The 24,022-nt window shown below is 41.4% G+C and overlaps 1 protein-coding gene across 2 annotated transcripts; it reads left to right on the forward strand.

Moving 5' to 3' along the window:
- The first annotated feature begins 549 nt into the window (after window positions 1–549).
- Window positions 550–21,840, forward strand: LOC133126083 (transferrin receptor protein 1-like). 2 transcript variants are annotated; one of them, XM_061237903.1, is made up of 19 exons: window positions 550–658; window positions 5,476–5,526; window positions 5,748–5,967; window positions 6,880–7,066; window positions 7,417–7,554; window positions 7,724–7,811; window positions 8,285–8,407; window positions 9,919–10,014; window positions 10,142–10,281; window positions 10,729–10,895; window positions 11,376–11,495; window positions 13,037–13,122; window positions 13,211–13,274; window positions 13,355–13,422; window positions 13,502–13,581; window positions 13,975–14,065; window positions 14,191–14,421; window positions 15,685–15,849; window positions 18,624–21,840. In XM_061237903.1, the coding sequence occupies exons 2-19, from the start codon at window positions 5,482–5,484 to the stop codon at window positions 18,864–18,866; spliced, it is 2,352 nt and encodes a 783-aa protein (XP_061093887.1). In that variant the 5' UTR covers window positions 550–658; window positions 5,476–5,481; the 3' UTR covers window positions 18,867–21,840. The 2 variants fall into 2 exon arrangements, with proteins under 2 accessions (XP_061093887.1, XP_061093888.1); XM_061237904.1 differs by lacking the exon at window positions 550–658 and adding an exon at window positions 4,977–5,061.
- Window positions 21,841–24,022: the final 2,182 nt, after the last annotated feature.

Raw genomic sequence — 24,022 nt, forward strand, 5'->3', positions numbered from 1 at the left:
TTTTACAGCATTTTTTCACACCTGCCTAAAACTTTTGCACAGTACTGTATATCTATTGTCCATCAACCCCGTTACCCTAGACTGAACCCTGTCACACCAACAATTTAGCGCAATCATAAGACTATAGATTTTTGTTCAAATTCAGAAGGTAAACCACATCTTTGATCAAAAGTGATGAGGTGGCTGTCACAAAAATCCATTTCAGGATTTAGTACAGCAAAAGTGTGAGGGACATCTGATTTATAGGAAAATGTTGATTTAATTACAAATACATTTTATAATATATGTCCGAGGTTAAAGACTAATAGTGCCCATATCTTAAAATAATGACCAATAATTTGGAATGATGGGTAAAATATGTTGAGCGAAAGTGAGCGTGCTCAATTGGCACCAGCACATTAGCAAATGAACATTAATTGAATTGACATTTCTTTTCCCCATTTATTATTTTCTATATTTTGGCCAGTGATAACGTTTACACCAATCACATGCGAGTGGGCATTATTAGCGAGGATTGAAAAAAAACTGTGCTACGTGACTACAGGAAATGACGTGTTCATTCTAATAAGGAGCTCAGCTGGGAAAGGCAAGGGAGAGAAGGGCGAACCTCGTGTGGAGGGTGAAGTGAATTGCTGAAGACAGCGCAACCAAAGAACTGGTATGACAGCATGTTTTATTGAATAGAAAACAATCGTAATCGTGCAAATGAACAAGTATTACTTCAATTGTCATTTACCACTGAGCTACATTCATTTAGCTAATGGAATTACAAGGCTGTTATAATAATTTATTTGTAAGGTAATGCAGTTCAATGTAAAATTGATAGCCCGGAAACCTAAAACATGTGCTCTGTCTCGGAGGTATGGCCGAAAGCCTCAATGCATGCGTAGTTCATGTTTGGCTAGTCTTTTTTTTATTATTATTATTATTATTATTATTCGTGAGAATACGCCAAAAAATACTTACAATAGAGCCGCAATGTAATACGGTTGGGTGAGGTGTATGGCCTTATTGTAACCGCAGCTGTGTTATCTAGTCAGCTCTTGCCTGTGCAGTGTCCAAAAGGCTTGTGGGAAAATGTTCACTTTGCCTATAGGTGACTATGGTAAATGTAACGAGCAACGTTCTAGCACTCGTCTAGCACCGACTGTATTGTGAAAGAAGCCGGAATTTCTTAGCCCTCATCAGCTAGCACATGTGAGCAGGAAGTTGCTAGCTAGATTGCCTTCAGTATGAAGTTGACCTTGGGTTAGCTAGCCAGCTCGTCCACGTTGATAACCTCCGGTTGAATAATATTATAGAGCAGACGGAACCAACCAGAACAAACGCATGCCTTACTTAAGCGAATATCGCTGGAATATCGCAATATCTTGATGCGTGTAGCTAGCTTCTACTGCTAGAAGGTAGATGTATTGCTTGCAGAACTGATATTGATTTTCTCTAAATAATACGGCCATAATATAAGGTGTGACCTAACTTTAGCTTGTTGGCTCGCAACCGACTGTAGAATGGCACGTCTTCCGATAACCGTTTCCGTGTTAGTCTTAACTGGCATAGATCTCAATCTGAGTTTTCTCGTAACAAATTATTTGGATCCATGAACTAAAGTGGAATGGTTATTTGAAACGTGCATTATTCGTGATATAGAGATTTCATGTGCTTATTTGATATAATTTCCCTCGGCCGCAATGCATGTTAATGTGTTTCTATGGACACAACAACAAATGCTTTAGGTTCAGTCGAGTATAGACCGATTAACACATTTCGTTATCTACGTGGAAGACGCCTGATAAGAACTGGTCATAAACTCTTGGAGAACAATCCAATTTGTCACTTTAAAAAGTTAAAAATAGAAACCGCTCTTGCTGGAATTATTCACTGAATGAAGTTAATATTTTGTTTTTTGTTTTTCACTGAGGAAGTTTGAAGGTCGTTTCTGTTGAGCCATTCAGGCGCCATGCAAATAAGTAAACAGCAAGTCGTTCCTTCATCAGGTCCACAGAATACTGGAGAATGCCTGCAGTCATTTGTATAGTGATGTGTAAAACTCAAGAATCCTGTGTGTCATTGCTGTGTGACAGAACATGATCTGGTTTTCTGGGCTTCAAGGTTTCTGTCTCTTCAGGCAGCATGTTACTGTTAATGGACATGTTTCCTGGTCTTCTGCTCGCCTAAAATTAATATTTAAGAATGGGGATGAGCCGTTAAGGGCATCATTGACAAGTACTTTTGTGTAGTTTTATAAGACCGATGCTGCTCATATGACTCCATGTGCAAATCAATTATTACTAGTTTCGGCATGGCATTTTTTCCCCTCACAACCTCACTTTTTTCTGGCTCATTCTGTGCTTACGCAAAGGAACATTTCCAGACAGGGGGCTGGCCGACCATAGTTCAGCTGACAGTAGCTCCACTGCCAACTTTGAGGGAAACTATCCTGCTGATTTGGCATTTCAGAGCACAATGCTTGAGTATATAGTTGAGCTGGAGACTGGAGAAAAGCAGCCAGGAGGGTTGGAAAGGCATTTAGTGATCATCCCTGGCCCCCTATCCTGCATGGTGAAGGGAGCCTGAATGATTTCCAGAATTTTCCTGTGTAACTCTCACATGATCTGGAGTCATAGAGGAACGGGTTGGAAGATATGCCCTCCCATGTTTTATAGGATTAACCCCAACCCTGAGTCTCTACTCTGTGAGGAATCCAGCCAGTGTTCTCCTTGAGAATGTCTCCACTGCCACTATAACATATTTATGTTCAAGGTTTTTGCTTAAGAGACCTGTGACCTCCTCTAGGCTCTGTGGTAAAGGCACAGTGTTCCACCTGGCATTGAAATCTGCAATCCTCTTCAGAGAATTTCCAGGCCCTACATCTAGCATGTTGCATGTTCTGCATTGCTGAGTTGTCAGGTGGTATTGAGTAGGGATGAAAAATTGTACAACAAACGAATGTTGATGGTATAATGAAGAAATATTTTGGGTGAAAGCCCATTAGAAGCAAATCGTTTTTGCAGACTCTTGTCAGAAAGTGTGTTTTGTGTGACCGTTTTGAAGAGAAACTTGTTCTGTGGCATGGAACATGCCATTCCGTTTAGAGATCTCAAGGGCAAGTGTTATGATTTAGTGTTGCAAAGAATGTTAACTGGGTTTCTATGGTTTTGAGACGGCCTATTCTTCAAAAGGAGTGGTGTCATTACTGTACCAAACCCCCACACCATACTTAATGTGTTAATGGGAATGCACTGGTTGTTTCTCATTTTTGGGCTATTGTACCCTTGAGTGTGGTTATTGGGTTTGTTTATTCATGTCTGGTACCAAATTGCACATGCACCTAATTCTCAGAAATTTGAGTATTTTGAGATGTTGTCTGAGCATTCGGTTCATCGGCATCTGCGGGTAACACAAAATGGCGGCTAACAGGCTGTACTAGTTCCTAATGTTTTATGTTGCTATCTTAAGAAGTATGCTTAATGCCAGTGGGATGTGGGCAGGACTGAAATGGGTGTGGCCCATTCAGCCGGTTTTGCAGTCATGTCTTGGCAGTCAATTCATCCTCCCGGACATGCCGTTTAGGGTGCCTACTCGCCTCCAGCTTCCTCCTCTGTCCCTGTCCCTCTGCCCCCCCCAAAGCCAACCATACGATCGGCAAGAAAACGCCGGCAAGGGCTTTGCCCACCACGTGCTGGGGGGCCCTCCGTTCACCCACGTGCGGAACGCAGAAATACGAGTTGGGTAGGTTTCTACCGGAAGGAAGTGCTGAGCGCTCTGCGCGGGAATACTCTGCGGTCTATGCAAAGCGCCAAACCCTTCGCTAACGCTGCTGCTGTTCCAGGGAGGAGTAGAATGTAAAGAATTTCATTTGCATTCTGCTTATAAAAGGCTATTTCTTGCTGTAGAGTGAGTTTTTATTTCCTTAACAGAAATATGTTTTCATTCTGGTTTGACATTTCCCTCTTAAAAGTAAATCATGAATCTCTTTTCGAAAACTGCATATTAAGGTTGTGCGCAAGACCATTCCATTCTATTGGGTGGCAAGGTAGTGCAATGGTTAGAGAAATGAGCTTGGGAGCAAATCTGTAGTAACTGATGTTACAACTGCAGGACATTGGTGTGGTAAAGTCCATTTCAGCTTCATAATGGAAATCGATGTACGCTTTTACAAATGGCAGGAGGAAGTGATTATTATATGTCTCTTATGCGGCTACCATGCGGATATCCTGCAGTTACTGAGGACTTACCCTTGCGTAACCAAGATTGTTTCAATTCTTAGGTAGGGCACTTCTGTTGTGCCCTTCAGCGAGATGCTTAACCCAGATTCCTTCAGTACGCGTCAGGTGTAAAATGGATTGTGTGTACATTAAGGAAAGCTCTGTACCTCACTCCTGGCGTGAGCATCTGTTAAATGCAAAAGTTTACCCCGGTCAGGGGAGTGAATCCAACTTCTGGTCTGCTGCCAGATATGACACGGGCCAGGCCACACTGGCGTCGGGAAGCCTGGTGCAAACGGCGCCATAGGGTCCCGCGCGTAACAAGGACACAAATATTTGTCTAACTGGCGGTGATCGTTTTCAGAATTTGTCTGATTGCCGTATCGATGAGGCTGCTTTGCCGCTTGCACTTCAGTGGTGGACTCTGGGCTTCTGGCGCCTTTCTGAGGTTTGCTGTGGTGTGGCTGTGACAGGGTCACCCTCTGCTGCTGGATACCGCTTCGAAGAGACCAGCGGGTGCCAGACGGCGACTGACCTGCTCTCACCGTGGTGGAAGAAGGCTATCGTTACCGTTGTGATCATTTGCAAGATGGGTGGCCTACTTTAAACAAGCCTGCTCTTTGGCCTTGAATGGGGGTGCGGAGGGGGACTATATCAGGGGTGTGTGGGGGGCGGGGGGGAAGGGGCGCGGTTGTCGTCATTGCTCCACCCCCCTTCACTCCCCCGTCGGGTAGCAGAATTCATATAAGGCAGAGTTGGAAGTCTCAGTCAGGACTCTTGACGATCAGTGCGTACGTGAGCTCGACTATTTTTCTTTTTTTGCCGTTAGACCTGGTATAAACGCCTCTGTGTGGTGGTGAGTGCTGTAACCGTTTCCTTGGTAGCCCTGGTTTCTACACAATAAGAGAGAAGTGGAACTTCAGAACAGACACTTCCACTTTGTGGGAGAGAAAGTGAAATGTTTGGTATCTATAATGCAAGGAATGTTTTTGTGAATGCCAGGATGCAGGTGTTTCTGATTGAAACATTGTTTAAAAAATTTAAATTTCAGGAACAACAAGGCATTTATTAGGTACACAGGGTTGAAATGTGTGCTACAGATGGGTTAAGGGCAAGTCTGATGTGCAGAAATTGCATAGCTTGACAGTGTAGTTGCATAATTGCGGTGCATGCAATGTACAGACTGGCAAGTCTGGCCTCATTGGTATGATCTGCTCTTAGACCTTTAGTTGCTATTTACTATTTGAATTTGTATATTTACTTTTTCTAGGCCGCAATGGAGTCAACAATGGGGCAAGCACGGTCCGCAATATCCAAAATAGTAAGTAGTACAATTTTGAGCCGGTGCAATAACAAAATAATGTTGTAATGGATGGTAAAGCAAAAATGTTGCATTGAAATTGTAAGCATGGCTCTGAGAACATAGCCTACATTTTGCAAGTGAGCGTCTATTGTGGCCGGGTTTCATGTTGGAAAAACAAGCTTGCGTTCGAAAGTCTCCCTGCGGCACATTCACCCTCAACCCCCACGGTGTGGTCTCAGCTTTGCGGAGAGGAGCGCTCCTACACGCGCTTCAACCTGGCACAGAACATGGAGGGGGACAACAGCCAGGTGGAGATGAAGCTGTCCACGGACGGCGACGAAGAGGCACCCAACTCCGCCGCGCAGAACCACGCCCAGAACACGTACAGCCGCCAGCCCAAGCGCCCCAGCAAGAACCTTGCCTTCATCGTCATCGGCATCTTCCTCATCTTCATCATCGGTAAGCGTGGCTGATGGAAATCCTGCTTTGCGAGCGCCACCCGCCTCGTTCAATGTCTGATCTTAGCGTTCAGTGATACCATTTCATCCGACCATTTAATTGTTACTATTTCCTGTACCCGTCTTGAGGTAGCCTACATGTTTAAAAACAGATCTTATTTTACAGCCGTTTAAAAACGGTGATAAGTAGACCTAAGGTGCTGTATAAGGGGAGTAACCAGCCCTAACCGTTAACTTTATGATTATTAAAAAGGAATAGAATTGCTTCCCATTTGACCCCTTGCCTTCCCTGCCCATGAAAGTTACTTGGGAGATAGTGATGGTGTGTTGAACTGTCCTCATTTGACATTTTGCACTTTACATTTTACAGAGCTTCTTGCAAAATGCTACAGATCTAATTTTGCTGTATATAATGAATTGGCTGTCCTCAATATATTGTAGGTACATGGGGAAATAAACACTCTTGCTCTTATCAACTTTGTATCAGGACTTATCTGAGACCTAAGTGTGACGCCTCCCCCAACTGAGATTAGAGTGCAATGCAGTTTATTTCCAAATGCTTGGAAGAGAGCAAATTTAGGCAAGATGTACCAGTTCAGCAGGCCTTTTTAATTTTTTAAATTTATTTAACCCTTTTCAATTTCTTTAAGATTCTTTCAAATATATAATCAATTATTTTGGTGTGCATATATTAAACCAGCTGTGTTACTGAAGGGCTGTGTTACTTTCTAATGCCGTTAATAGAAAGCCTGCTGGTTTAAATTGTTAGAGTACTTCATCAAAATGGCTGATAACAGTTTATTCCCTTGGTTTCTTGGGTATAGCTTGCTGGCTGATTTTAGGGTCGGCAGAACCAGCAGCATGGCTCTCCAGGGGCTCTGCACCCTGACATACTCAATCTCTCGCCTTCCAGGTTTTCTGATTGGCTACCTGACCAACTACAGACAAGAGGCAGATTCCGATCACTGCACCCCCGTTACCACTGAGGCCAGCACCTGGGAGGGGCCCAAGGAAGAAGTGGTTCCAGAGCTGGACTGGAGCGACATCCGGTCACTGCTGCAGGACAGGCTGACGGCCGAACGCTTCAGCAGCCGGCTTAGGTATCACCTGTCTCCAGTCCTGCGCTGAAGTAGCTCTACTCTTGAGATCATTAAAATGAAATGTTTTACCAGTCAAGACCTCAGTGTATTATGAATGAAATTATCGTGGGTATTTTTTTTTTTTTTTTTTTTCATGCATGTACGATGACATTAAAATGCTAACAGCAAATTGGTGTTATTCATCTGGCTACCCTATGCATGTTTACTTTGAACTGTATTTAGTACATGGGTTATTTCATTGTAATTTCTGCCACTTCTGTAATGTTATATTTTCCAGTGTTCTAAACCCTGTACTGTACTGTCCTTTCCCTGTGTGTGTCTGGACCTCTTTCTCTCTTTCTCTCTCTCAGTGATCTCTCTCAGTCTAACCATGAGGCAGGAAGCGAGGGAGATGAGCTTTTGGCAAATATAGTGCACCAGGCCTTCGAGACCTACGACATGAGCCCTTGGAACGATGAGCATTTCGTGAAGATCCAGATCCCCCCCAGGTCATTATCAGCAGATACTGTTTTGAATGAACCACCCCCGCCCACTTAAACCAGATTAACAAAAATAATCTGCTTTTGCTGTACAGAATTCCCTGTAATTGATTTCTCTGTTTGGGTGGTGTAGCCATAACAATGTAGAAAGTAATTTTGTTTTGTTTCGCTTTCATAGTGACTCTTCAAACGAAGTGCTGTTTGGCGAAGAGCAGATTGGCATACCCAAGGGATACTTGTCATACAGTGCTACTGGAACCAAAGAGGTGCTTATCAACAGGGTTGACACACGGAGAAAATATTACCATCCTAATTAGTGAACCATGGTCAGACTGAACATTAATACCATTGTTTAGCGCAGGGGTCCGCAACCCTGGTCCTGGAGAACCACGGGGTGTGCTAGCTTTTGTTGTTACTCAGCACTTTATTGATCAATTAAAGCAGTCGATTACTCAGTTAACTGGCCTCACCTGGTTTCTTGGGTATGAATCAGTTGCTGGTATTAAGGTGAAAACAAAAACCAGTACACCCTGCCGACCCCTGGTAAGTAGCCCTGTAAGTAAGATATTACTGTCATCACATTTGACTAACTTGTCGTTTTGCAGGCTGAAATTCAGAACTTTAATCTTCTGTGGAAAATGCTCAAAGTGCTACATTTGTTTCTTTAGAAAGCTCCATTCATGATTCCACACTGCCCAAGTTTGCTTGAAATGTAACTCGCCACGCTCTGCCTTTTTAGGGCAGGGTCGTGTACGTCCACTACGGCGAACTGGGCGATTTCGAAAACGTGACGGGCACGGGAATTGACTTGACTGGGGCCGTCGTCCTGCTCAGAGCTGGCAAGATCAGCTTTGCAGAGAAGGTGAGACTGGGGTGAGGTGTAGGAGACGAGTGCTCACTGTAGAACTGGGTCAGGCTCCTGTTTCGTCCATAAGGGTGTTAGGCAAGTGTGATATAACCCGTTAAGGTGCAAAATCTCAGATATGTGACGAGAATGTTCTTAACCCTTCAGTCCCAATCCCAGTATGAAGTCCCAAGGGGTTTTTGCTTTGATTGAGAAAATTGAGAATTTAAAAGGTACTCAAAACGATAGTATAGCAGTCATTTTTATTGGTTGAAAAGGTATAAGGTTGAGTGCTATAGCACTCTTGGTACTGAAAGGGTTAGCTGAACATTCCTGGGTCTGAAACTAGCGCTCTCTAAATGCGGGTGGATTATGTCGGATAAAAAAAAAAAAAAAAACTAGATCAATTTACCTCACACATTTGAAATAGTTTTTGCCTTTAAATAAAGATGTAAATATATTTACAAGCCAGTTGCAGGTGTAAGAGGCAGAAGTATCTGAAAAGTGAAGGAAACATTTGTAGTCTGACCAATGCTACTGGAACAAGGTTAATTTTATTTTGTTCTCGTTTATCTGACTCCAAAAGATAAGTTCAACTGCTCCTCTGTTCTACCAGTTCAACAAAAGGGACTGCAAATGTCCGTCAATAGTGTGGCTCTATATGATCGCTGTCTATTTGTATAGACACGGACGTGTCTGTGGCCTGTATAGCCTACAATGATACACTTAGTATGTATCTTTTGACGGCACTGGTGTATAGGCGAGTGACTATGGGGTGCAGGTATCCTAGGTTGTCTATGTCTAGTAGGACTCTAAACTGCTAAGTGCAGTGGTGCGAGTTAAGAGGATGCAGTTTCAAATGAATACAATTTATTCAACAATAGAATGCAAATGTGTTACAAGCATTACAAGGTATAATATGAATGGCTATACACAAATAGTGCGCAGGAGATTGTATTGGCGAGTCTCCTTGAACCATTCCACGTTCCCCTCTATATACCCAGGGTTTACAGCAAAACAAATCATCAAATAAAGTGTCACAAGATGGCGGTAACAATGGTCCTGCTGATGTTATCTCTATGTCCATCAAACATGGTTAACCTTTGTATCACAGCTGGATGCTGACTCACAGGTAACTTGCATTACCTGTGGTTTATTCCTACACGATCTTTATTCAGCAACCAGTGTACTACACCACCAATGACACCAAACTATTTTCCACGACACAAGTTATCTAAAGACACCAAACACTATGTGAAAAACCCATGATCTATACAGTACTATTTCACCTCAACAGTTATGGGAGCATTCCACTGAGGTGGCAGAATTGCGCGGCACAATCATGGGAGCAATAGTCCTGTATTGATGAGCACTGTCTTCATTAAACCTTGCTGACCCTGTGTCAACATGGTCAACACAGTCGGTTTCATTTTGGGGGTCTGCAGAGGCACACTTATGTAAAATGCCCTGTACAGGCATAGCTGACAGTTTGAAAAAAAAAAAAAAAATGTTTTTATTTTTTTCTGTAGGTGGCCAATGCTGCTAAACTGAAAGCAGCTGCTGTGCTGATCTATCCAGACCCTGCTGACTATACCTTTGAACCCAGCACTGAACTCTACGGCCATGTACGTATTGGGAACTGCGGTCTATTGGCATCTGTCATACTTTTGTGTTTAAATCCTCATGGAAGTAGCGGTTTCAGTAATATTTCAGGTGGAAAGTGTTTCACTGTTGTTCACTTCATATTTTCAGGTCCATTTGGGGTCTGGGGATCCTTACACACCAGGGTTCCCCTCCTTCAACCACACGCAGTTCCCCCCGGTCAAGTCCTCGGGCCTACCAGAAATTCTTGCTCAGACCATCACCGCCAACATGGCTGCCAAAATCGTCCGGTATGTCCACATACTTGCCTGGATTCTGGTCCCTGTGCAGCCAACTGTATATCAGTGATCAACAAGAGACGTTGTGTATTTCATCCACATATGCCCCCACTCTACTTTAACCCTCCCCAATCTTTGCCCCATGTTTGACCTCCTATACCCAGGGTAATTTAGAGCAGCCCACTACGCCCTTGCTTTTATTGCCAGAAGCTGTAATAAAAGCTGCAAGTTCTCTCCCCTGGTGGTTTTTTGCTTGAGTAAATGTTTATTCATCAACAAACTTCTGCTTAACAACATGCTTTTAAATGTATAAACCTTGACATTTTCATGACTGATATCTTTTGAAGAATTCATGAATTGGACTATTCATAATTTCCCACAAGTTTGTCGTAATCCTCCAAAGTGAGAGGCCAGTCTGGCCCAGGGACTCATTGTGATCCTTCTCTCCCCTCCCTGCAGGAAAATGGGTGGCCTCAATGCTCCTAGTTCTTGGTCTGAAGGGTCTTTCGTCTCAATGTACAAACTGGGCGGTGAAAACGACACGATCACAGTGCGAGTCAACAATGTCCTCACGGAGAGGCGCATTCACAATGTTTTTGGGGCTATTAAGGGATTTATGGATTCAGGTACTTGAGCTTCAGTGTCTATATATATGAAAGTAGTTTGAACCGGTAACACTTTCTTTGAAGGGTCCAACATAAGAGCTATTCAGCTCCATAAGCACAAGCATGTGTCGATGCCCGGAAATGGCTTGGAGCATTTTGTCAACATTCATGCAGCAAGTCACATTACTGTGACGTGCCTAGTGCTTATGAATGTGCCGTGTCTTGCTTATGAAGGAGTTGTATAGAAGAACCCTTCAAAGAAAGTGTTATTGAATAACCTTGTTGTGCCATATTCCAGGATGGATTTCATTCAGCTCAATCAAGCAAACTAGTAAAAATGCTGTTGCTGATGTGTGTCTATAGAACACATTAATAGTGTGTTTTATTTGTGTAATCTAGGCAAAATACCCTGTTCTAGGCTACAGGTTTTTCTTTTTTTTTTTTCTTTTTTTTTTCTTTTGTGTGTTAATGTCACTTTATTTTTGCCCCTCACCCTGTCAGATCGCTATGTCGTGATTGGTGCCCAGAGGGACTCCTGGGGTCCTGGCTATGCCAAGTCAACAGTGGGCACCAGCATATTGCTGGAGCTTGCCCATGCCATCTCAGACATGGTGAAGAATGGTAAGACTATGGATAGGGCATGGTAGAGCATGGAGGTTCTGCAGGTCTGTCATCTGTCTTCCAGTCACCCCCCAGTTTAACTGTCTAAAATCATCCACCTCGGCTGATGTGTGGTGAACGCTCTGGTGCTGCGATGCTGTACATCACCCAAGTTAATGCTATACATTGGAGGTGGTTGAACAGAGTTTCTCCCTCATCACTATTGTCTGTTTCAACTGATGGCTTATTTAGTTATCTATATGAAATTTGTACTAATAAAGCACTCTAAAGATGACACTGCAGATCACCAAGAACCACAGGAAACTTCACATGATCTGAATGCCATTCCTTTAACTTTTGTATAGGAATGGAGAGGTTTCCCTGTGACTTTCCTGAATAAGAGCATTTTCTATTGACAGGCCTGTCCCAAAAGGAGCACTGTCCCGCTTTTTTCAGTATGATCACCGGTCTAAATTCATATGCTGGCTTTGCTAAAATATCAACTTGGAATCGGAAGAGCTGCACTGTTTAAACATTGGTTTTATACTGAATATCGTAGTTGCATATATACTAAGCAATTTGCTGTTGATTCGTATTCTACAGACAAGGGTATGAAGGCAGTGAATATAACGTTACTTGTATCAGGTCAGAACTAATGTTGCAAATTTAGATTCACAGTATGTACTAGCATTAATAAACTTTCGGCGCAAAACTCTGTTGTCCTTCGTATGGCAATGAATGTTACTTAGGCTACGAAAAGCGGCTTAAACAGTGAAACTGTCAAGTAATGAAGTTGAGTGCTGCATTTAGCTGTCATTTAATGTTAGCAAACATCATCAAAGTGATTTTGATGGCATCCCCTCATTACTTCTGGAACCTTGCCCTCTTTCCCTCTTCTATGCTCTTTGCTGCGAGTGTCTAATACAGTTCACTTGCTTAGAGATGATGATTGAAAGTGGGAGGAGGCGGTGGTGTTCTCAGTCCAGACTCGCCAGGATGGGTGGCCATACATAAACCAGTCTCTGTGATCAAGGGTGGAGTTTGAGTGCCCCTTACCTTCTGGGCAACACAGGCTGGAGTCAAACCTGTTTTGTTTTGAAAAGTTTTGCTCCACATTTAGGAAACTGCTACACTGATTTAAAAAAATGCCTATGCACATAATTTGGGCATTTAATCCAAATAAACTCAACTGAAAAAAGCGTGTCAATGCTCCTTTAATTTCCAAAATCATATCGAAGTAATCTTGTGCCAAGCCTTTTGGCCAGTAGTTTAGGATTATATATTTTTTTAAATGTCTGGGGTGTTCTTTGGTGTTCCTCTTTGCAAGTACACTGTCGTTCTGCGTGAAATTGGCTACTGTTTTAATTATAAAGTCTGGAATAATAATTACCTGGAGGTAATCCCAGTTTTTAGTTTATTCAGTAGTGAAAGGGGGCTTTTTAGTCGATCCATGAGTGGGAATCCACGGTTATCTTATTTTTTAATAAAGTGCAGCTGTCCAAGAAATGTGTGTGTGTGTGTATATATATATCTATTCATGGTCACTTCCCTCTTTTCTGAAGGTGATTTCCGGCCCAGAAGAAGCATAGTCTTTGCCAGCTGGAGTGCTGGCGAGTATGGGAGTGTTGGTGCCACCGAGTGGTTGGAGGTGAGAATTACACAAGTTGATTTGTTCTATTACAGTCAGTCTGTTGTATGGACCCCTATGAATAGTTTTTCCTTGTCTCCTGCTGTAGGGATATTTGACCAGTCTGGGTTTGAAAGCGTTTTCGTATATCAATCTGGATGGTGCTCTTACTGGTGAGTTAAAACTCCCAATCTTCTATGTACTGTTAAATACTGTTTTCAATACTCACGCTTATTCTGATGTTTTTCCCCAGGGCACCAGACATTTAAAGCCGCCGCCAGTCCGCTGCTTTACAAGTTGGTCCAGAACACAATGAGAGAGGTGACCATCCTGATGATAGTACCTAACATGCATGCGGTTGTCAAAAGCTGGAGGTTTGTAACTCTGTTTCCCATTTCAGATGAAAAGCCCCATCGGGGAGAAACCCGGAGAGAAGTCCCTGTATGAGCAAGTGGCCGGGTCAGACTGGGAGCAGGCCGTGTAAGTAGACCTGGGTTTAACCCAACGCACGCACGCACACGCACACATACCCCTGTGTGCGCTTATTGTGAACACTGACAAAAGTTCTGTCAGGATGGGTTTGTATTTTTTATTTTTTATATATATTTTTTTCTGTGGGTGTGGGAATAGTCCCATTTAAAGTGTGAGTGTATTACTTGTAAGCCTTCTGGATGTCAATCGGTAATTCTGTAAATTAAGTTGAAATTAATTCAGGAACCATTTCATTTTCAGTGGGTTTTGATTTGAATCATTTTGTTTTTATTTTATTTATTTATTATATTTATTATTTTGGTTGTGGCTTTAAGGCTAGCTTGCTGTGGTTTTCCTGACAGTCACTGGCTCTCAAAATCATGGTGTGCCGTCTGGTTTCAGGATGGTGCCCATGCAGCAGGACGACTCTGCCTACCCTTTCTTGGCCTTCTCCGGCATCCCCTCAGTCTCCTTCCGCTTCGCTGATCTCAGAGTGAGTCATCTGGAACATAATCATCTGAGCAAAATGAACATCTGAACATTTTGTGCGTCCATTCATTTGATTGGTCTGTTTCTCGGTATTCAAACCGTCTGGGTGTGTCTGGATGCCTCCATTAGGGCTCTGGAGAGTACCCCTACTTTGGTACCGTCTTGGACACCAAAGAAAAGCTGGACTATGCCACGGACCATCGCACAGCCCAGCTCGCTGCCTCCGCCGCCCAGTTCGCTGGCCAGATGGCCCTCCGGCTCGTCCACGACCACCTGCTGAGGCTGGACGTGGATCGCTACGTCCGCCACTTCCGCCTCTTCGTGGCCAAGGTCAACCGCCGCGTCTACCAGCTGAAGCAGGTGGGGCCCGAGTGTATCGGTGGGGCTCAGGCTAGCCTGCCGTCCTGCTACAGATAGTGCCACTAGCGTAACTGCAGCTACCGGCTTCAGTAGCACTGCCGGCCCCAAGGCCGTAGCCACTGACTGGTGTAGTTGATACTATCACTCCCTCCAGTCCAGGAAATACACGAGACCACGGTTCTTCTGTTACAGATGAATTTAATTGTCTTTGTCCTCAAATCCACCGTCGAACTGTTCAAATAACACAATTCACCGTATAGCTCATACAAACTCAAACTTAAATATGCACGACAACATAAAACACATGAATAACGTACCTCACTGGCTGCACGTAACCAAGAGGGAATGAGTCCACTTGACCGAAAAAAAAAAAAAAATTCTCAAAACATAAACCTTCCAAAAGGGCAATGCAATTGTTAAACTCTTATTAAACTTATAAGTGAAGTTTCCCTTGCTACTCCACTCTTAACTGCTCCCGCTACGCTATAGTGCTGCACATGTCTTGAAGGAAATTGTCACACTGAAATGTGTCCCCACGCAACACAAAACGTAAAATAGGTTCTTACAAATTGTAACAACAAATCAATATTCATGAAAATAAAATCATATAAATATGTGTAACAAACGTCAAATCAATTTCAAGTTTCAAGTAAAACAAATAATAACAAATAATGACATAAACAATAGTTATGTCAGTTAAAGATACTGCAATGCCATGTTTTGACCTGATCAAACAGGACCTCCGTGACAGGAACATTTACATACAAATGACAAAATCATCGAAAATGTGGCTAAATGATGGTCTTTGGTATAAACCAATGATCAGAGCATATTTTGCATTTTTGTATTTGGTTATAGATTTTCAACTTGAAATAAACATACTATAAACATTTTTAAACAGATTTTTATAAACATTTTACAAACTTGCATTTTAATTGATTTCTCGTGTGACTTGAATGGAGGGTCTCATAAATGAGTCTATAAATGTGAATTGAGGTCCTGTTTGAAGCGATCAAAACATGCAAAGACATTACAGTATCGCCATAATGTTTTACACATATGTATTGTACCGTTTGAAGAACATGGTTTCATTTGGTTTGTAAACATCTACTTTGTTGAATGTCCAACACTTTTTGGACATTTTCTGGCCAGGCCCAACTTTGGCATTGTATAAATGAAATGGTATGACTGTTGTAACCTGTGTATTGATCATGTGTCATGGTCATTGGTTGTCATGACATCATTGCTTTTGTTCCTGTTCAGTCTGGTGGCGTTTCCGGAACGCAGATGGAAGCGCTGTCTGTCGAGTGGCTTAAGTCCGCTGTCGGGTCCTATAGCCGGGCAGCCACTGACCTGGCCGTGGACATCCAGAATAGCGACTTGAGCGATGTGGAAATGTGCCGTACAATCAACGACCGCATCATGAGGGTAACCGCATTCCACTAACCAGTTTCTGCTGTGTTCTCTCCGTGTCTGCTCCCACTCTGTTCCTTTCAAATCGCTCTTTCCTTCCTGTTCTCACACATCCATCCCCTTACTCCAGCCACCTGCTCGAAACTGGTCACTCAAATCTGGCCCTCAATGCCAATTAAGCGGGGTGATTACACCCCATAGCTGTGCCAATATCCACAATATACCACAGGTTTGAGTTCCATAACGCTTTTATACTACTGTTACCACATTTATCTCAAAATTTCACAAAAGGAAAAACAAGACAAACTTTGAATTAAGGTATTATTAATGGTACTGTGTTTTTTGGTAATTGTATTCTTCTGCTGAACAGTAGTTTATTGGTTGCTAAGTAATGGTACTAACGTTAGCTAATGTTACACGCAATAATGCATCCCCACTGCACTAACGTTAGCCAGCTTGCTAGAACCTCAAAATTTGTACTTTTTGAAAGCTTTTCAGTTAAATCATTAAAGAGTAGAAGGTATTTGAATCCAAAACAATTATTTATTTGAAACGGGTCTCATCCAGTGTTAATTTCATTCAAGAACTTTTCTATAACTAAAATTAAACCATATATAACATTATTTGATTGGAGAAACTTAGACAAAATGTTTACATTTTCGTTAACATTTGAATACTAAACAAAAATGTTTGTGAGCACAGATGCACAAAGCCAAAACTACTATAAACTACTATATTAACATGCATGCGATAGAGCAGTGCCTTCGAAAGAGATTCTCTCTTTCTATCACTATGCAGCAGAGTGTGAGCATACCTGTGATCGGATAACCCTCTGGTCAAGGAAAGTAACATGAGATCATCATGCATGTATTGACAGTGAGCAATACTAGATAGATTCTCTCGCGCAGCGTTTCCCAACCAGTGTGGAGTCAGAGTAGCTCAGGTGTGCCATTTCAATATAATTTTCTTTAAAACGTGACCAGCCACTAATAATTCATAATGCAGTGGCAATATCCATAGTATCAATCCCTCACATAATCAAGATAACAGAAGGCTTCACATTCGAGGTACTTGCTGCTGGAAATAATGTTAATAATCCATTGAAACCACATTCAAGTGATCAAGGTGATGTAGCCAGAAATCAGAAACTATGTAGCCGACGGCTCACCGAAGTTGAGATGCAGCATCCGTGTCCCAGGACCATTTTTAAATCTAATGAAATGTAGGCTAACCACAGGAAAATGCTCCTTACCATTGAAAAGCAATGCTATTTGGCAGCCATCTTGAAAACCATCTGAAATGCTTTTGAATGTTTTCTCAATGTCAAAACTGACATTCAGAACCATTTCAGATGACAACAAATGTGTTATGATAAAATTTGATCGGGAAGTAGATTGTAGAACAATGCATTTCAGACATGTCACATCCATAACGCTGATATCTCCTCATAAAAATCAAGGCGTAGATATACAGTACTGTGCAAAAATTTTAGGCAGTAAGAATGCTTTCAAAAATAGAGATGTTAATGGGGTTTTTTTTATTTTTTTATTAACAAAATGCAAAGTGAGTGAGCAGAAGAAATCTAAATCAAATCAATATTTGGTGTGACCACCCTTTGCCTTCAAACCAGCATCAATTTGTCTTGGTACAATTCCACACAGTCAGGAATTTTGTAGGCATATAGTCCATATAGTCAATTATACCAAATAGGAGCTAATGATTATCAATTTAATAAGTGGGTTGAAACACAAGTGAAACTGAAACGGCTGTGTAGGAGGGTTAAAACTGGGTGAGGGACAGCCACACTCTGCTTCCAAGGTGAGGTTGCTGAAGACAGTTTAATGTCAGAAGTCATACACCATGGCAAGACTGAGCACAGCAACAAGACACAAGGTAGTTATACTGCATCACCAAGGTCACATCATGCTTACTTCCCTTCGCAACTGGAAGGTGAAAGTGGTCTTCATGGAAGAATTGCTGCCAAAAAGCCATACCTCCAATGTGGAAACAAGGCCAAGCAACTCAACTATGAACGAATACACAGGAACTGGGGTGCCGAAAAATGGCAGCAGGTTCTCTGGACTCAACATTTGAAATATTTGGCTGTAGCAGAAGGCAGTTTGCCGAAGGGCTGGAGAGCGGTACAAGAATGAGTGTCTGCAGGCAACAGTGAAGCATGGTGGAGGTTCCTTGCAAGTTTGGGGCTGCATTTCTGCAAATGGAGTTAGGGATTTGGTCAGAGTTAATGGTCTCCTCAATGCTGAGAAGTACAGGCAGATACTTATCCACCATGCAATACCATCAGGGAGGCATCTGATTGGCCCCAAATTTATTCTGCAGCAGGACAACAACCCCAAACGTAGATAATTATATAATTGTTAGTTTTCATTGTCAAAATCAGGGGTGTCAAACTCCACAGTGTCTACTGGTTTAAGTCTTTCATTGGCTAAATAGTCCACACACTGTTTTCAAGGCCTTAATTGGCTGCTGATTGAAAGGAAACAAATACCTGCAGACACTGCGGCCATCCAGCACTGGAGTTTGACACCCCTGGTCTAAATCAACTATAAAAGTACTTTAATGTTTATTGACACAAACTAAATTAAAACAAATACAATGTAAATAACTAAAATATGACAAACTTCTAATTAGTTTGAAGACGATGATCAAAAATAATTATATATTTATTGTCAAAATTAACACCGGTGTGATCAGATTAGTTGCAGCATCCTCGAAGTGCAGTACTGCTACACTGATTTAACTGAGATCCCACCTTCCCCACTCCACAGGTGGAGGCTAACCTCCTGTCCCCCTATGTGTCGCCTAAAGACACGCCCTTCCGCCACATCAAGTTTGGCTCTGGCTCCCACACCATGGAGGCTCTGCTAGATCACCTGAACGCCATCCGAGAGCGCTCGCCAGACTCCGACACCGATCTGTTCCGGAATCAGTTCGCCCTGGCCACCTGGACCATCCAGAGCTGCGCCAACAACCTGGCGGGCGATGTGTGGGCAATGAACAACGAGATATAAATTACAAAACCCATATACCCAGCGCACAGTGAAATGCCCTTTCTTGGTCAGTTTTGTTGGTTTCACACATTGGAATGCAATTTTAAAATTGTGACCAACTGGTGACGCCCCCATAATTTTTGCTCTGAATTTTTCAGCAAGCGCTTAAAATGCCTGTAGAAAGTTTATTTTGATCGTGAAAGTCTTGTACAAAATTAATTTGGCTGAAAACAAAAACCACAAATGGCACAATCAAAACTCCCATGACCATTAGAGGACAAATTTATCTGTCACAGATAATGGGATTGACATTTAAAAAAATAGTGCCAGAAATGGTATGTGGCTTTCATATACATATACATGTAATCAAATGGCAGATTCAGTTGCATGTGCAATTATTTCTTGTGGAGTAGTTTAAAAGAAATGATAGTGTTAAACTTGAAGAGTGTTCACTTTTCACATTCACTAAACATGCTTATCACTGTCATCTTGTGTTTGAAGTTCAGAAATGTGGGAAATGCAGATCAGTGTGGCATTAGTCATGGTGCTTGCCAATCGTTAATGGGACATTACTGGATTATAATACAATGTAGACCATTGTTGGACATGGTAGGTACACCTCATTGATTTAAATTGCAGCCTTCTCCAGGCAATTCCTGTGCTGGTAGAGCAGGTCTTTTTGTGACAATGGCATAATCTTCCTAAATTTTAGGTGCAGTTTGCCTTAATAGTTTTTCCACAAAATGCAGGGCAATTAAGTGACGCTTATTGCATGACCACACAATCGCAGGTGTGTGTTTATTTACACTGTACCACAGAGTAGAGTATCACACTCTGGGCGACTCATTTAGTCATTTTGTTCTCCTACCTTCACTTTTTCCTTGTTCTCCTTTCAGTTGAATGTCATTAATTTGAACTGCTCCCCATGGAAAATTCCAGCAACTGGCCTGTGATCTTGAATAAGTGGACCTGGTACGATCACTGCATTGGTGCTATTACATTTCTCGTACCCATGTAGCTCTTCACTTGTTGGATTTGGCATTTGTATGTGGTTCAGGACGTTAAAATGTTTTTTAACCTAACAAACCCATCATTGCCTTCACATATTGGCTTTTACACACATCAAATAAAATCTTCATAGAACCTCTTGGTTTAAAGCAAAGGGATTGAACAAGAGAGGAACGTCACTGTTTGACATTCACAATCTATATTTATTAGTTATGTATTTATCAGTGACAGCGTTCACTATAAATAGTACCGAAAAAATTATTTTGTATGAGATTATCGGAAGCAGTGTCTTCCATAATTGTGACGGTTATACTGTCGGCTTTTAAAGCAGCATCTGCTACAGAAATACGTGTTACCAACAACTGTTACTAGAAACTTGTGTTCTGGCTAACGTCCAGTAGGCACTGGAGAACTTCATAATTGGTTGTATTGGTTATGGTTATTGGCACACAATGTAACCAAATGTTTTCCCCACTGAGGAAAGCAAACCAAAAAAAAAAAAAAAAACACCTAATTGGTGACATGTAAAAATAAATCCACTGAAAAAAACTGTTCACAGGTCATCGGGCTGTTTCTGGAACAAGTGATTTGGTACATTTTATTTCTAATTCTAAAACATTATCGGGAGCAGTGTCTTCCATAATGTGAAAAGTTTGACGGTAGTTTTTGCCTACCACTGTATATATCGAGAGCAGTGCCTCCCATATTTCACTGTAGGGTGTATGTAATTATCGGGAACTGCGTTTCCCATAATTTTTATATTTTTTATTTTACAAATTTTCTTAATGCTTGATATTTGTTGTGTGTCATGGCAACTTTTAAATTGGCTGTGGGCTAACGGGGTTAATTGCCTTCTTTTCTGAAAAAGAAAACTGCATTCTTTTGCTGTCTTTGTCATTGAGTGCTCTTCAGAAGGTCACTTAATTTGAATAGAGGGTAATGTTCTTTGATACTTCCACCAAAATCTCAATGCCAGGCTTTAGTGTAATTTCGCTTCTGCTTCTGAATTAGTTTTTCTTCTCCCATATACTGTATGGCTTATCAGTGCCTTGTGCTTCTCCTCTTGTAGAACACGTTATAAGAATCATCTTACAGTTTCAGAATTTGCTCACTTCAGTTTTTCACATTTTTTTCCCCCATTTTACAACTATCTTGGAGGTCTGTCATGTCAAAGGTAAAGGTCAAAACATAATACCACTATAAAGTGACATTACTGGTGGATGAAGGATGTGGCCCATATAAAAATTAAGTTATGAAAATGCATAAGTAGCACAGATTAAATGTATTTAAATCCCATTCATAGGGTTTAATCTGATCTGAATATGGACAGATTTCTAATAAAAGGTTCTAGCATTTATTTGTATTTTTCTGTGAATTGTGGGAACACATGTTGGAAGGCCAGAAATACGTATTCATTCCCAGAAAGCACTCAAGTGTTACTTTGATTCTTTTATTAGGAATATAATGAATATCTTTGCTTAAAATGTTAACATGAAAAATGATTAATTCTGTCATGTTTGTATTGCCCGTTGCATGTCATATGAGCCCTGTAATGTTTTACAATGGGAATTTAAACTGAATGGTCAGGACTGCGCTGTTGTAATCAATTGTTCCTCATATTTGCAGTTGTATGGTCTTAGTTTTTCCATGAACTGTTGTAGAATATGTAATTGTCTATCTTTGTAGGGGTTCCTTCAATTTCAACCTTAAAATTATGTTGATTTTACTATTCCCATGTTGACATTTCTCTTTTTTTCAGAAATGCATGCTTGTGTTCTCATTACAAAATTCTTTTTTTTTTTTTCATAGTTTGGTTGAACCGCTTATTTCTAAAATGCTTTTTTTTCTTCAGGATATCTGCTATTAATTGAAAATGATTGGTGTCAATAAGTTATGACTGAAGATTGAAAAATTAAGTTTGGTGTTTGGGACTGTAAACAAATAAAATAAAATCTTATCTGTTCTGCATTAAACCTCTATCCAAATATTTCCCTTTTTAATCATTTTTACTGTCATTAATACATTGCTTTAGTTATTTCCTGTACATGTTCCATTTAGCCGCCTCACAGCAGGCCTCTCTGTGTGGAGTTTGCATGTTCTCCCTGTGTTTGCGTGGGTTTTCGGTTTCCTCCCGCAGTCCAAAGACATGCAGGTTAGGCTGATTGGAGAGTCTAAACAAGGTGCACAAGGTCCACCTTGGAGAAGATGACTTTCCCGGCCAGACGGGCTCTTTTATAATCTGTTCAAAAAACCTTTCTCTTCAAACTCAAACATTACAGTATAAACTGAAGACATTCTTCAAGATTTAACTTCACTTTAAATTACTGAACTAATATTTAGTTGCATAACCATTGTTTTTGATTAGTGCTGCGCATCTGTGTTGCATTGATCCAACCAACTTCTGCCTATTTTAGCCCAGGATGAATGACCTACATTCCACAGTTCCTGTGAATTTGGGGGTTTTGCTGCATTTTTTATGTCACCCCACAAGGCTGTCAGGGAAACGAAAAAGCAAAGAGGTTGCTCTTCTATCAAAGAAATTGGTGATTAAATGAGGGTTGATTGTTAAAATTGCTGTATTTGGAAATTGGCCATATCACCTCAACTTAACCTCCTTGACAGGGGTGAGGTGTGGGAGATGAGCACTCCTTCTTTTAGAACTGGGTGAGGCTCCTGTAAGATTTCTGTGTTAAAACATTGTTACAAGACCATTGTTGTAAATCCCTTTCTATCATTGAAAAAGGCTTGCAGACATGTTGACTCACCCTCTGCCTTTTTTTATAGTCCATAAATGTGGATTTCAAAATATAGTTGATGGACCGACACTACCAAAACATTGTATAGTTATACAATAATCAAAGCTCATTGGTTTAAAATTAGTTATAATTTCCACAGTGAATGGCAATGGGGTGGGGGGGTCAACATCAGTGCTTTCAAAGAGACGGGTTGTGGTTTCAGGGTGTTTGGTGCAGTTCTTCTCCTGGCCGTCAAATTAACGAAATTAACTAGTGTACCTTTAAGGAATTCAAATTAGCAGTAGTTAAGTTAAGCTAGTACAACAGTAACAGTTACCCTCACATTAAACCAGCGCAACTCAACTCCATGTCCTGCAGGCTGCAGTGTCTGCTGGTATTTGCTTCTACCGTGCGCTACACCACCTCATTTCATGAATTATTTCACCTGTTTGGTTCAGATAATAAGCTAATTACTGAAATCAGGTAGTGTAGCGCATGGGGTCTGCAGCCACTGCAGCCCGCAGGAGGTGAAGTTGAGTAGCACTGCATCAAACCCTTTGAAAAGGTGTACAGTATGTTGGGTTTAAAAAAGTTTTGGTACCTGTTTGATGTCCTTGAAATCATTTCAGCCCCATAGTCAATGACAATCCACCATGTAGGCATCTGGAAATAGATGTGGGCCATACTTTTAGGACGAATACCACAAAGCACATACACGCACTGTAGAGGGAAATTTCTAATCCCCAATATTTGTGGATAAGTATGTATAAGCTGTGTTCTTAATTCATTAAGACAGTGTTTGAAACTGCTGTGCTGAAACATTCAAGCCCAATTTATACCTCCTTGGCTCACGGCTCACAGGCATGAGCTCCGGGCATTTATACTCAATACACCAGCTCACTGACGCATCCTGTAGCTAACGTTAAATTATTATAGTAATAATAATATAATATAATAATATTATATTATTATAATTAACTAATAACTAATTAATTAATATTAATATAATACACTTTATTATAGTGTTAACGAACGTTAACGTTATTTAGATTTTAGCCTACATGTTGCGAAGGCTTCTCCCGGTATCCTTCACTCGTTTGACGTTTGGATTGCCTTCGGGGGTGCGGGCAACACCAAGTGTTTCGGAAATTTCGACCCATGAATTCATATTTCCTACCACATCTTTATAATCCTGACTGCTGGAGTCATATAGATTACGGTACTTCCTCACCTCCTCCGCCAGTCTCTCTTCAAAACCATTCATATTATTGAATCGGTTGACTCGGCTCCGATCAAAACACGGAACTTCTCGTCTCCTAGCAACACAGAACGCTCGTCCAGGCCAGTCAACCAATCAAAGCTATAAGACATGAATGACGCGGTGTGAGCCGCTAGAAATTTCAGGCGGTATGAGCCATAGATATGGAGCCAAGA

This window comes from Conger conger, chromosome 4 (assembly GCF_963514075.1).
Source record: "Conger conger chromosome 4, fConCon1.1, whole genome shotgun sequence".
Taxonomy (NCBI): Eukaryota; Metazoa; Chordata; class Actinopteri; order Anguilliformes; family Congridae; genus Conger; species Conger conger.